This window comes from Sus scrofa, chromosome 13 (assembly GCF_054392235.1).
Source record: "Sus scrofa isolate SSC_HxYL_T2T_F1_AM1 chromosome 13, Sscrofa_HxYL_maternal_Yorkshire_Landrace_v2.0, whole genome shotgun sequence".
Classification (NCBI taxonomy): Eukaryota; Metazoa; Chordata; class Mammalia; order Artiodactyla; family Suidae; genus Sus; species Sus scrofa.
Genome location: NC_139395.1, coordinates 17,604,894 through 17,618,582, shown reverse-complemented (window position 1 = coordinate 17,618,582; position 13,689 = coordinate 17,604,894). Strand labels below are relative to the sequence as shown.

The window sequence follows — 13,689 nt, the reverse complement described above, 5'->3', positions numbered from 1 at the left end:
ATGGCCATCATTAAAAACTCTACAAATAGCAAATGCTGGAGAGGGCCCGGAGAAAAGGGAACCCTCCTACACTGTTGGTGGGGAAGATAAGCTGGTGCGGCCACTACGGAAAATAGTACAGAGGTTTCTCAAAAAACTAAAAATAGAGTTGCCATAAGATCCAGCAATCCACTCCTGGGCATATATCTGGACAAAACTATAATTTGAAAAGATACATGCATTCCAATGTTCATAGCTGCACTATTTGCAATAGCAAGACATGGAAACAATCTAAGACATCAACAGAGAACTGGATAAAGCAGATGTGGTATATATATATATATATATATATATATATATATATATATATATTTGACACACACACACATATGTATAATGGAACACCACTCAGTGGTAAAAAAGAATGAAATAATGTCATTTGTAACAACATGGATTACCTAAAGATTATCATACCAAGTGAAGTCAGAAAGAGAAAGGTGGGGGAGACAAGATGGCAGAGGAGTAGGGGGACACGCTTGCCCTCTCCCAGAAACACAACAAAAAAAGCACATCTACAGAATAAAAGACTTGCACAGAACAGCAACCAATCACTGGCAGAAGAACCTAAACTCCAATAACGGTAAGAAGTTCGTGACATTACTAGGCAAAACAAGAGAAAAGAGGAGAGTGAGAGAAGGTGAATCCGAGCGGGACGGGCGCTCCCGAAAGGGAACTGCGGAGGAGAAAGGGATCCCGCACCCTGGAAAGTCTCCTACCGGGGGAAAGATCAAACAAACCAGAGGAATCTCCAGATGCAGAGAAGAGTGTAGCAGTAAGTTGGAGTACGGAAAAGCTGATCAAGAACCGAAAAGACCATCTGAACTACGGGCACAGTCACCAAAAATTGAGACACCTGGGTGGGGGCTGGGCACCGAGACCTCGGCTTCAGAGGTTAGTCCCGGGGAAAGGGCTGGGGGGGTGGGGTGGAGCGGAGACTGCTTGGAGGTCTAGAAACCGGTCTGTCAAGTTTGACGAAGCAGAGACTGCCTGGGAGACTGGAAAGCAAAGCTGTCAGAGGGGAAGGGAGCAATACTCTAGCGGCAGGGAAGTGGAAAACCGCATCAGAGGGAACCTGGGAGAAGAGCCTGGTCTGCACCCGTGCTGGGGAGGGGAGAGAAGAAGGGGTGGGTCCCCATAGAATACTCCCCATGCCACAGCAAGCTTACAGGCCCGCTAGCTAGCAGAAAGCTGTGCTTCCAAGTGCATCCCCTTCCCCCCACCCCCACCACCCCTTATGCTCTCGCTGGACCTGGGGCTGCCTACCATCCGGAAGGGCTGGCCTCAACAATTGCCTGAAGCCTACCACCACAGGGGCTGTCCCTGCACAGGCCTGCCTGCCCTTTGGAGGGGCTACACTTCCGCAGAGCAGCACCAAACACCACCAGCCCCCGAGAAAAGGCCTGCAGCCCAGAAAAGCGAGAACAAGCCTAGCCAGTCCGTGAAAAGACCTGCCTAATTCTCGGACAGTTTTTCTGAGTCAGGCTGCCCTGGGGAGGAGCCTCTTGGGTTTTCAGTGGCCCTGCCACACGCCCAAGCCCCCAGGGGGTGCCGAGCCCTAGTGGACCAGCTGCATAGGACTGCCAGCTCCAGGCAGGACCCCCTGCAGCCCAGAAAAGCTGCAACAAGCCTGGCCGAGCCGGGAAAAGATCTCAGACGGTCTTTCTAAGTTGGGCTGCCCTGGGGAGGAGCCTCTTGGGTTTTCAGCGGCCCTGCTAGCCACCCAAGCCCTCAGGGGGTGCCCCACTCCCGCGGAATAGCTGCTCAGCACCACCAGCCCCCTGGAGGAGCCCCTGCAGCCCAGAAAAGCTGCAACAAGCTTGGCCAGACTGTGAAAAGATCTGCCTACATTCTCAGGCCGTCCTTCTGAATTGGGCTGCCCTAGGGAAGAGCCTCTTAGGTTCTCAGTGACCCAGATAGCTGCTCCAGCCCCCAGGGGAGCTGCACTCCTGAGGAACAGCTGCCCAACACCGCCAACTCCCTGCAAGAACCCCACAGCCTAAAAACACCAGAGCAAGCTCTGCCTGACCGAGTGAAATCTGCTACCATCGTGGTGTGGACCTCCCAGTCCTGTCTGCCCTCAGGAAGTCCTCCTTTGCTTCAAAGAAACCCTGTTAGCCCCATCAACACTCCAGAAAAGCCACACTGCCTCAAAATAGACTGACCAACAACGCCAGCCCTCAGGAAATATTCCATGGCAGAGACAAGGCAAACATTGTCTGATCACGGAGAGTACAACTCCCTCAGGAGAAAGAAAACAACAAGCAAGATGAAGAAGCTGAGAAACCACCCCCAGTCAAACCAACAGGGGAACTCACCTAAAACAGTCAGCAATGAAACAGATCTCTGCAGTCAGACAGACCTGGAGTTCAAAAGAGAAATAGTGAAAATACTGAAGGAATTAAGACAAGATATGAACAGTAATGCAGATACCCTCAGAAAGGAACTAGAAAATATAAGGAGGAGCCAAGAAAAACTAGAACATTCATTTGCAGAGATACAAACTGAACTAAGGGCAGTAAAAACCAGAATGAATAATGCAGAAGAACGAATCAGTGATATGGAAGATAGAATAATGGAAATCACTCAATCCAGTCAACAGACAGAAAACCGAATCAAAAAACTGGAAAGCAATATAAGAGACCTATGGGATAATATAAGGCGGGCCAATCTACGCATAATAGGAATTCCAGAAGGAGTAGAAAAAGATAAGGGAATGGAAAATATATTTGAAGAAATTATCGCTGGAAACTTCCCAAATCTAAAGGATACTGGGTTCAAGATACAGAAAGCACAGAGGGCCCCAAACAAATTCAATCCAAATAGACCCACACCGACACATCATAATAAAAATGGCAAAAGTTAGTGATAAAGAGAGGATCCTAAAGGCAGCAAGAGAAAAACAGAATGTTACCTACAAGGGAACCCCCATAAGATTATCAGCTGATTTCTCTACAGAAGCACTACAGGCCAGGAGGGAATGGCAACAGATATTTAAAGTGCTCAAAGGAAAAAATATGCAACCTAGAATACTCTATCCAGCAAGAATATCATTTAAAATAGAAGGGGAAATAAAAATTTTTTCCAACAAACAAAAACTTAAAGAATACAGCAACACAAAACCCTGGTTAAAGGAAATATTGAAAGGGCTTCTCTAAACCAAAAAGAAAGGAAGGAAAGGGAAGAAAAAAGAAAAGAAAAAAAAAAGAAGAAGAAGAACAGGAAGAACTAGGACTGAGGAAACCGCAATTAGAGAGCAGTCACTCAAATAAGCCAGCATACAGATTTAATCATGAACATGCTTCAAACAAAATAAAATTAAAAAGAAAAAAATAAAAAAGAGTCATCAAAACCATAAAATGTGGGCAAGGGATGTTAGGAAATAAATAACCCTTTTTGTTTGTTTGTTTGTATGTTTCTCTTCTTAATTTCAATATAGTAATGAAGTGTTTGAACTTACAGGACCATCAGGCTAAAACAAACAATTATGGGAAGGGGTTAGCATACTTAAAAAACAGGGCAACCACAAGCCAAAACCAAATATTGCATTTGCAAAAAATGAAAAAAAAAACAAAAAAACACTCAAGCAGATAACAGGAGACCATCCAACCAAAAAGAAAGAAAAAGGAAGAATGGAGAACCATAGAATCAACTGGAACATGAGGTTCAAAATGGCAATAAATAATCATCTATCAATTATCACCTTAAACGTCAATGGACTGAACGCCCCAATCAAAAGACACAGAGTGGCTGAGTGGATAAAAAGGCAAAAACCTTCAATATGCTGCCTACAAGAAACTCACCTTAGGACAAAAGATACGTATAGATTGAAAGTGAAAGGGTGGGAAAAAATATTTCACGCCAATAGACATGACAGAAAAGCAGGAGTCGCAACACTCATATCAGACAAAATAGACTTTAAAACAAAAGACATAAAGAAAGACAAAGAAGGACACTACTTAATGATTAAGGGATCCATCCAAGGAGAGGATGTTACTATCGTCAACATATATGCCCCAAATATAGGAGCACCCAGATACATACAACAAATATTAACAGACATAAAGGGAGATATTGATGAGAATACAATCATAGTAGGAGACCTTAATACCCCCCTCACATCAATGGACAGATCCTCTAGACAGAAAACCAATAAAGCAACAGAGATCCTAAAGGAAACAATAGAAAAGTTAGACTTAATTGATATCTTCAGGACACTACATCCAAAAAAAGCAGAATACACATTCTTCTCAAATGCTCATGGAACATTCTCAAGAATCGACCACATATTGAGACACAAAGCTAACCTCAATAAATTTAGGAGCATAGAAATTATCTCAAGTATCTTCTCTGACCACAATGCCATGAAATTAGAAACCAACCATGGGAAAAGGAAAGAGAAAAAACCTACTACATGGAGACTAAACAACATGGACAAAAATGGCCATACTACCCAAAGCAAAAAAAACTACTAAAAAACCAATGGGTCAATGAGGAAATCAAGAAGGAAAGTAAAAACTACCTGGAAACAAATGATAATGAAGACACAACCCCTCAAAATCTATGGGATGCTGCGAAAGCAGTGCTCAGAAGGACATTTATAGCAATACAGGCCTTTCTCAAAAAAGAAGAAAGATCCCAAATTGACAACTTAACCCTCCACCTAAATGAATTAGAAAAAGAAGAACAAAAAAGACCTAAAGTCAGCAGAAGGAAGGAAATTATAAAGATCAAAGAAGAAATCAATAAAAGAGAGACTCAAAACAATAGAAAAAATCAATAAAACCAAGAGCTGGTTCTTTGAAAAGGTAAACAAAATTGACAACCCCCTGGCCAGACTCACTAAAAAGAGGAGAGAAAGAACCCAAATAACCAAAATTATAAATGAAAAAAGAGAAATCACAACAGATACAGCAGAAATACAAAAAACCATAAGAGAATACTATGAACAACTATATGGCAACAAGTTTGACAATCTGGAAGAAATGGACAATTTTCTAGAATCTTACAGCCTGCCAAAACTGAATCAAAAAGAAACAGACCAACTGAACAAACCGATCACTAGAAATGAAATTGAAGAGGTCATAAAATCACTCCCTACAAATAAAAGTCCAGGACCAGATGGCTTCACAGGTGAATTCTACCAAACATATAAAGAGGAACTGGTGCCTATCTTCCTTAAACTCTTTCAAAAGGTTGAAGAAGAAGGAATACTCCCAAAGACATTCTATGAGGCCACCATCACCCCCATTCCAAAACCAGACAGAGATACCACCAAAAAAGAAAACTATCAGCCAATATCATTGATGAATAGAGATGCAAAAATTCTCAACAAAATCTTAGCCAACCGAATCCAACAACATATCAAAAAAATTATACACCATGACCAGGTTGGGTTCATCCCAGGTTCACAAGGATGGTTCAACATACGCAAATCTATCAGCATCATATACCATATTAACAAAAAAAAAAAAGTCAAAAATCATATGATCATCTCAATAGATGCAGAGAAAGCATTTGACAAAGTCCAACATCCATTCATGATCAAGACCCTCGCCAAAGTGGGTATAGAAGGAACATTCCTGAATATAATCAAAGCCATTTATGATAAACCCACAGCAAATATAATACTCAATGGGGAAAAAATGAAAGCCTTCTCACTCAAATCTGGAACAAGACAGGGATGCCCACTCTCACCACTGCTCTTCAGCATAGTTTTGGAAGTCCTAGCCACAGCAATTAGACAAACAAAAGAAATAAAAGGCATCCATATAGGAGGAGAAGAGATCAAACTGTCACTGTATGCAGATGACATGATACTATACATAGAAAACCCTAAGGACTCAACCCCAAAACTACCTGAACTGATTAATAAATTCAGCAAAGTAGCAGGATATAAGATTAACATTCAGAAGTCAGTGGCATTTCTGTATACCAGCAATGAAACATTAGAAAAGGAATACAAAAATACGATACCTTTTAAAATTGTACCACACAAAATCAAATACCTCGGAATACACCTGACCAAAGAGGTAAAGGACCTATATGCTGAGAACTATAAAACTTTAATCAAAGAAATCAAAGAAGATGTAAAGAAATGGAAAGATATTCCATGGTTCTGGATTGGAAAAATCAATATTGTAAAAATAGCCATACTACCCAAAGCAATCTACAGATTCAATGCAATCCCTATCAAATGACCCATGACATTTTTCACAGAACTAGAACAAACAATCCAAACATTTATATGGAACCACAAAAGACCCAGAATCGCCAAAGCAATCCTGAGAAACAAAAACCAAGCAGGAGGCATACCTCTCCCAGACTTCAAGAAATACTACAAAGCCACAGTCATCAAAACCGTGTGGTACTGGTATCAAAACAGACAGACAGACCAATGGAACAGAATAGAGAACCTGGAAATAAACCCTGACACCTATGGTCAATTAATCTTTGACAAGAGAGGCAAGAACATAAAATGGGAAAAAGAAAGTCTATTCAGCAAGCATTGCTGGGAAACCTGGACAGCTGCATGCAAAGCAATGAAACTAGAACACACCCTCACACCATGCACAAAAATAAACTCCAAATGGCTGAAAGACTTAAATATACGACAGGACACCATCAAACTCCTAGAAGAAAACATAGGCAAAACACTCTCTGACATCAACCTTATGAATATTTTCTCAGTTCAGTCTCCCAAAGCAATAGAAATTAGAACAAAAATAAACCCATGGGACCTCATCAAACTGAAAAGCTTTTGCACAGCAAAGGAAACCCAAAAGAAAACAAAAACACAACTTTTGGAATGGGAGAAAATAGTTTCAAATGATGCAACTGACAAGGGCTTAATCTCTAGAATATATAAGCAACTTATAACACCCAACAGCAAAAAAGCCAATCAATCAATGGAAAAGTGGGCAAAAGACCTGAATAGACATTTCTCCAAAGAAGATATACAGATGGCCAACAAACACATGAAAAAATGCTCAACATCGCTGATTATAAGAGAAATGCAAATCAAAACTACCATGAGATACCACCTCACCCCATTGAGAACGGCCATCATTAATAAATCCACAAATAACAAGTGCTGGAGGGGCTGTGGAGAAAAGGGAACCCTCCTGCACTGTTGGTGGGAATGTAAACTGGTACAGCCACTATGGAGAACAGTTTGGAGATACCTTAGAAATCTATACATAGAACTTCCATATGACCCCACAATCCCACTCTTGGGCATCTATCCAGACAAAGCTCTACTTAAAAGAGACACATGCACCCGCATATTCATTGCAGCACTATTCACAATAGCCAGGACATGGAAACAACCCCAATGTCCATCAACAGATGATTGGATTCAGAAGATGTGGTATATATACACAATGGAATACTACTCAGCCATAAAAAAGAACCACATAATGCCATTTGCAGCAACATGGATGGAACTAGAGAATCTCATACTGAGTGAAATGAGCCAGAAAGACAAAGACAAATACCATATGATATCACTTATAACTGGAATCTAATATCCAGCACAAATGAACATCTCAGAAAAGTAAATCATGGACTTGGAGAAAAGACTTGTGGCTGCCTGATGGGAGGGGGAGGGAGTGGAAGGGATTGGGAGCTTGGGGTTATTGAATACAACTTGGAATAGATTTACAAGGAGATACTGCTGAATAGCATTGAGAACTTTGTCTAGATACTCATGTTGCAACAGAACAAAGGGTGGGGAAAAAATGTGTAAAGCATACATTTAAGGATAACTTGATCCCCTTGCTGTACAGTGGGAAAAGAAAAAAAGAAAAAAAAGAAAAAAAAAAGAAAGAGAAAGGCAAGGAGTTCCTGTCATGGCACAGAGGAAATGAATCTGACTAGGAATCATAAGGTTGCAGGTTCAAACCCTGGCCTCACTCAGTGGGTTAAGGATCTGGTATTGCCATGAGCTGTGGTGTAGGTTGCAGATGCAACTTGGATATGGCATTGCTGTAGCTGTGGCATACGCCGACAGCTGTAGGTCTGATTAGACCCCTGGCCTCCATATGCCATGGGTGCGACCCTAAAAAGCAAAAAAAAAAAAAAAAAGACAAAGACAATTATCATATGATATCACTTTAATGTGGAATCTAAAATATGACACAAATGAACTTATTTTTGAAATAGAAACAGACTTATAGACACAGAAAAGAAATATATGGATACCAAAGGGGAAGAAGGGGAGGGATAAATTAGGAGTTTGGAATTAGCTGATAAAAAATACTATATATAAAATAGATAAACAACAAGGTCCTACTGGAGTTCCCTTCATGGCTTAGCAGTTAAGGAACACAACTAGAATCCATGAGGACGTAGGTTCGATCCCTGGCCTCGCTCAGTGGGTTAAGGATCCAGCATCGCTGTGAGCTGTGGTGTAGGTCTCAGATGCAGCTTGGATCTGGCATTGCTGTGGCTGTGTGTAGGCTGGCAGCTGCAGCTCTGATTCGATCTCTAGCCTGGGAACTTCCATATGACTCGGGTGTGGCCCTAAAAAGCAAAAAAACCCCAAAAAACAAAAAAACAAGGTCCTACTGTAGAGCACAGGGAACTATATTCACTATCCTGTAATAAACTACAATAGAAAAGAATGTATATATAACTGAATCACTCTGCAGTACAGCACAAATTAGCACAACATTGTAAATCAACTATACTTCAATTTTAAAAAGTCTGCTCTGTTAAAGACAATGTCAAGAGAATAAGCAACAAGACTGGGAGAAAGTATTTGCAAAAGACACATCTGATAAAGGATAGTTATCCAAAATGTACAGAGAACTCTTAAACTCAACAGTAAGAAAGCAAAAAAATAGATTTAAAAATATGTAAAAAACAGGAACAATCACCTCACCAAAGAAGATTATCTAAATGACAAATAAGCATATGAAAAGTGCTCCACATCATGTATCATAAGGGAATTTCAAATCAAAATAACAATAGATACACTAAACACCTATTAAATGGCCAAAATTAACAGCTGAGAATACTGACAATACCAAATGCTGGCAAGGATGTGGAGCAAAGGAATTCACATTCACTGCTGGTGGGAATACAAAGGTACAGTCACCTCAGAAAAAAGACTGGTAGTTTCTTAAAAACTTAAACATACAGTACTCTTACTATGTGATCCAGCAGTCACACTCCTATACTAAAAGAGCTGGAAATACAGGTTCACACAAATACTTGCACATAAATGTTTACAGACACTTTATTGGTCATTGCCCAAACCTGGAAGCAACTGAGAGTAAGCGAATGGATAAGCTGTAGGACTTCAAACAGTGGAATATTGTTCAGCCCTAAAAATGAGCTATTGGGGAGTTCCCATTGTGGCTCAGCTGGTTATAAACCTGACTAGTATCCATGAGGATGTGGATTCAATCCCTGGCCTTGTTCAGTGGGTTAAGGATCCAGTGCTGCCATGAACTGTGGTGTAGGTCACAGACACAGCTCACATCCGCGTTGCTGTGCCTGTGGCAAAGGCCGGAGCTGTAGCTCCAATGTGACCCCTAGCCTGGGAATTTCCATATGCAGCGGATGCAGCCCTAAAGAAAGCCAAAAAAAGAAAGAAATGAGATTTTAAGGTATGAAAAGACATGGAGGAAACTTAAATGCATATTATTGAATGAAATATTCCAATCTGAAAAGCATACATACTGTATGATTTCGACTATCTGACAGTCTAAAAAAGGCAAAACTGTGGATACAGTAAAAAGTTCATCTGTTCCCCAGGACTAAGGGAAGGGAGGATGAAACAGGTGTAACATGGAGAGTTTTTAGGGTAGCAAAACTATTCTGTATGATACTACAAAGGTAGACACATATCATTATACATTTGTCAAACCTCACAAAATGTACATATACCACTAGGAGTGAATCCTAATGTGAACCACAAATGTTAGGTAATAACAATATGTTACCGTAATAATGTAAGGTCACACAAACATATCAACACTTAACTGCCAGCAAAAGTAACTAACCACCTTAGAAACTTGTATATCTCCTCTTGGGCTTTGAACAAGGGGAGAAATTATCCTCTTGTTACAACACAGGTTTCCTTATCTGGGTTTAGAATTCAACATAACCCTCAAGATAAGAAATGAACATAAAATAGTGTTGAGGTCCTAGCAAAGCCAATCCACACATCCTTCCTAAAGGAGCTCATTTTCAAGTAAGCACGAGCTCACAATCCAAAATTACTGAACACACAAGGAAGCAAACAATCATGTAAAAGAAAGTAGCACGGAAGAGAGTCAAAAGAACACACCAAATCAGACCCCCAGTAACTTCAGATGACAGTATCACTAGTACAGATTATCAGAGGAGTACATGTGAGATGACTAAAGAAGTATCAGTGGAATCTAAAACAGAAGAATAAGATGCTGTCAAATAGAACCAGATGGAGTGATTCTGTGACAAAGAGTTAGAGCTGAAAAAATTTTTGCTTAGAGTGTACCAGACAGATGACAAAAATGAGAAGAGACATAGAAGATATGTATGATGTTGCATTACATTTCTAACTGAAATTTCAGGAGAAGAAAATAAAGCAAATGACACATATTTGAAGGAAAAATGGCTGAGACTTTTCCGTATCAACAAAATATAAAAATCCAGATTCAGGATAACCAAAAAGAAATCTATAGCTATTCACATCATAAAGTAACTTTATTATTTATTTATTTATTTGCTTTTTAGGCCCGCATCCATGGCATATGGAAGTTCCCAGGCTAGGGGTCAAATCAGAGCTGCAGCTGCCAGCCTACACCACACCCGATCCAAGCCTCATCTGCGACACCACAGCTCACGGCAATGCCAGATCTTTAAGCCACTGAGTGAGGCCAGGGATTGAACCCGAATCCTCATGGGTACTATTCGGGTTCATTACCATGGAGCCACAACAGGAACTCCCTAAAGTAACTTTAAAACACCAAATATTAAAAAAAAAAAAATCTTAGAAGCAACCAGAAGGAAAAGAGATAACATTTAAAGCCATAGTGATTTGAAGAGCAGACTTTTAAACGAGCAACCATGGAACTAAGAAGATGATCTTTAAAGTGCTGAGAGAAAATAACTATCCACCTGGAATGGTCCTGTTCACCTCCCACATAAATCTCCTACAAATAAGCAATCCAGGAAAAAAATCTCACTCAAAAATGAGTAAATAAAAAGCTCAAGATCTGGTAAAAGATACTACAAAAAAATCAAATTAAGATTATTCACCAGAACAGAGTTCCTTCTGTGGCACAATGGGGTCAATAGCATCTCCGTAGTGTCAGGATGTAGGTTCAATCTCCAGATGGGCACAGTGGGTTAGAGGATCCAGCACTGCTGCTACAGCATAGGCCACAGCTGTGACTCAGATCTGATCCTTGGCCTGGAAACTCCGTATGTCACAGGGTGTCCAAAAAAGGGAAAAAAAAGATTACTTTGTGGCAGAACACTGCCACAAAGCACATAAAAACTGTGACCAAACATTCTGCTATGAATGAAGAAAAACCCCAAAAACTGCTTTATAAGACAAAAAAAAAAAAAAAAAAAAAAAAAGAACAACTTTAAATCATTTTTTTAAAAAATTTATGGCTGGAATTCCCGTCGTGGCGCAATGGTTAACGAATCCGACTAGGAACCATGAGGTTGCGGGTTTGGTCCCTGCCCTTGCTCAGTGGGTTAACGATCCGGCGTTGCCGTGAGCTGTGGTGTAGGTTGCAGATACGGCTCGGATCCTGCGTTGCTGTGTCTCTGGCATAGGCCGGTGGCTACAGCTCCGATTCGACCCCTAGCCCGGGAACCTCCATAGGCCGTGGGAGCAGCCCAAAGAAATAGCTAAAAGACAAAAAATAATAATAATAATAATAATTATGGCTGTATCTACAGCATAAGTAAGTTCCTGGGCTGGGGATTGAACCCAAGGCCCAGTTGCAACCTATGCCATAGCTGTGGCAATGCTGGATCATTTAACCCACTGTACCATGGCAGTAACTCCAAAGCATCTTTTAAAAGGAAGAGAAAGGAGAAGTAGAAAAAAGTGGGTAGTGGGGGGAATGAAATGTTTTCTGGTAGAGCTTCAGAAAGAAGAAAAAAAATAAAACCATCTAGGAGGTCCCTTTGGGGTGCAGTGGAAACAATCCAACTAGGAACCATGAGATTATGGGTTCAATCCCTGGACTCGCTCAGTGGGTTAAGGATCTGGCATTGCCATGAGCTGTGGTGTAGGTCGCAGATGTGGCTCAGATCCTGCATTCCTGTGGCTGTGGTATAGGCCAGCAGCTGTAGCTCTGATTTGACCCTTAGTCTGAGAAACTCCATATGCCACGGGTGCAGCCCTAAAAAACAAACAAACAAAACCCCATCTAATAAATTAAGGCATATTTCCAGTAATAAATAAGTCATGGGATGTAGTGTATAGCATGGTGACTATAGTTTTAATAATACTGTACTGCATATTTTAAAGCTGCAAAGAGAATAAATCTTTTTTTTTTTTTTTTTTTTTTTTTTGGTCTTTTTGCCTTTTCTAGGACCGCTCCCGTGGCATATGAAGTTTCCCAGGCTAGGGGTCTAATCAGAGCTGTAGCTACCGGCCCATGCCACAGCCACAGCAATGTGGGATCCGATCTGCATCTGCAACCTACACCACAGCTCACGGCAACGCCGGATCCTTAACCCACTGAACAAGGCCAGGGAGCGAACCTGAAACCTCATGGTTCCTAGTCGGATTTGTTAACCATTGAACCACGATGGGAACTCCTAAATCTTAAAAGTTCTTATCATTAAAAAAAAAAAAAAATGTATTTGGGGGAGTTCCCAGTGTGTTTCAGCAGAAATAACCCAACTAGCATCTTTGTTGCTGTGGCATAGGCCAGCAGCTACATCTCTAATTCAACCCCTAGCCGGAGAACACCTTCGGCCCTAAAAATAAAAGTATTGTTTACTACCTATGGTAACAATGCGAACTAGACTTAGTGTGGTGATCATTTAGTAATGTATACAAATATTAAAATCATTATGTTGTATACCTGAAACTAGCGTAATTTTATATGTCAATTATACCTTAGTTTTAAAAATGAACTTAGGGGAGTTCCCATTGTGGCTCAGTGGGTTAAGGACCAGTATCTGTCAGGATATAGGTTTGATCCCTGGCCTTGCTCAGTGGGTTAAGGACCCAGCATTGCTGCAAGCTGTGGCACAGATCACAGATGCAGCTCAGATCTGATGTTGCTGTGGTTGTAGTGTAGGCCTGCAGCTGGAGCTCCAATTTGACCCCTAGCCTGGGAACTTACATATGCCACAGGTGTGGCCCTAAAAAGGGGGAAAAACAAAAACAGAGAGAGAATTTAGGAGTGCTCTGGTGGCCTAGCAGTTAAGGATCCAACGTTGTCACTGCTGTGGCTCAGGTCACTGCTGTGGTGCAGGTTTGATCTCTGGCCCAGGAACTTTCACATGATAAAAGCATAACCTAGGGGAAAAAAAACCTTAAATTTTTAAAAAACAAGGCAAGTATGGAAGCAGCGCAAAAGAATCTGATGATGTAAATAACATAAGTGACAAAGAGGTCAGGAATGAGAAAGTGAGCAACATGAAGAGAAATACAGAATTGAAAAGGCGTCTAAAGAAAACAATAGATAG

The 13,689-nt window shown here is 40.9% G+C and overlaps 1 protein-coding gene across 32 annotated transcripts in view; it reads right to left on the bottom strand.

Annotated features, from left to right (window-relative positions):
• BTD (biotinidase) overlaps nt 1–13,689 on the bottom strand; it is a 61,918-nt gene that overhangs the window by 38,378 nt on the left and 9,851 nt on the right. For 8 of the 32 annotated variants that reach the window (XM_084991800.1, XM_021071340.2, XM_084991799.1 and 5 more), the window contains one exon: nt 2,355–2,398. The exons of 23 other annotated variants lie outside the window; for them this stretch is intronic. Coding sequence is in view for 1 of the 9 variants with exons in the window: in XM_021071340.2 (XP_020926999.2) it covers nt 2,355–2,398 (44 nt within the window). In the remaining 8 variants the exon portion in view is untranslated. Of the gene's footprint in view, nt 1–2,354; nt 2,399–11,286; nt 11,507–13,689 lie in introns of those variants that run through there. One more of the 32 variants, XM_084991804.1, reaches the window with a different exon arrangement.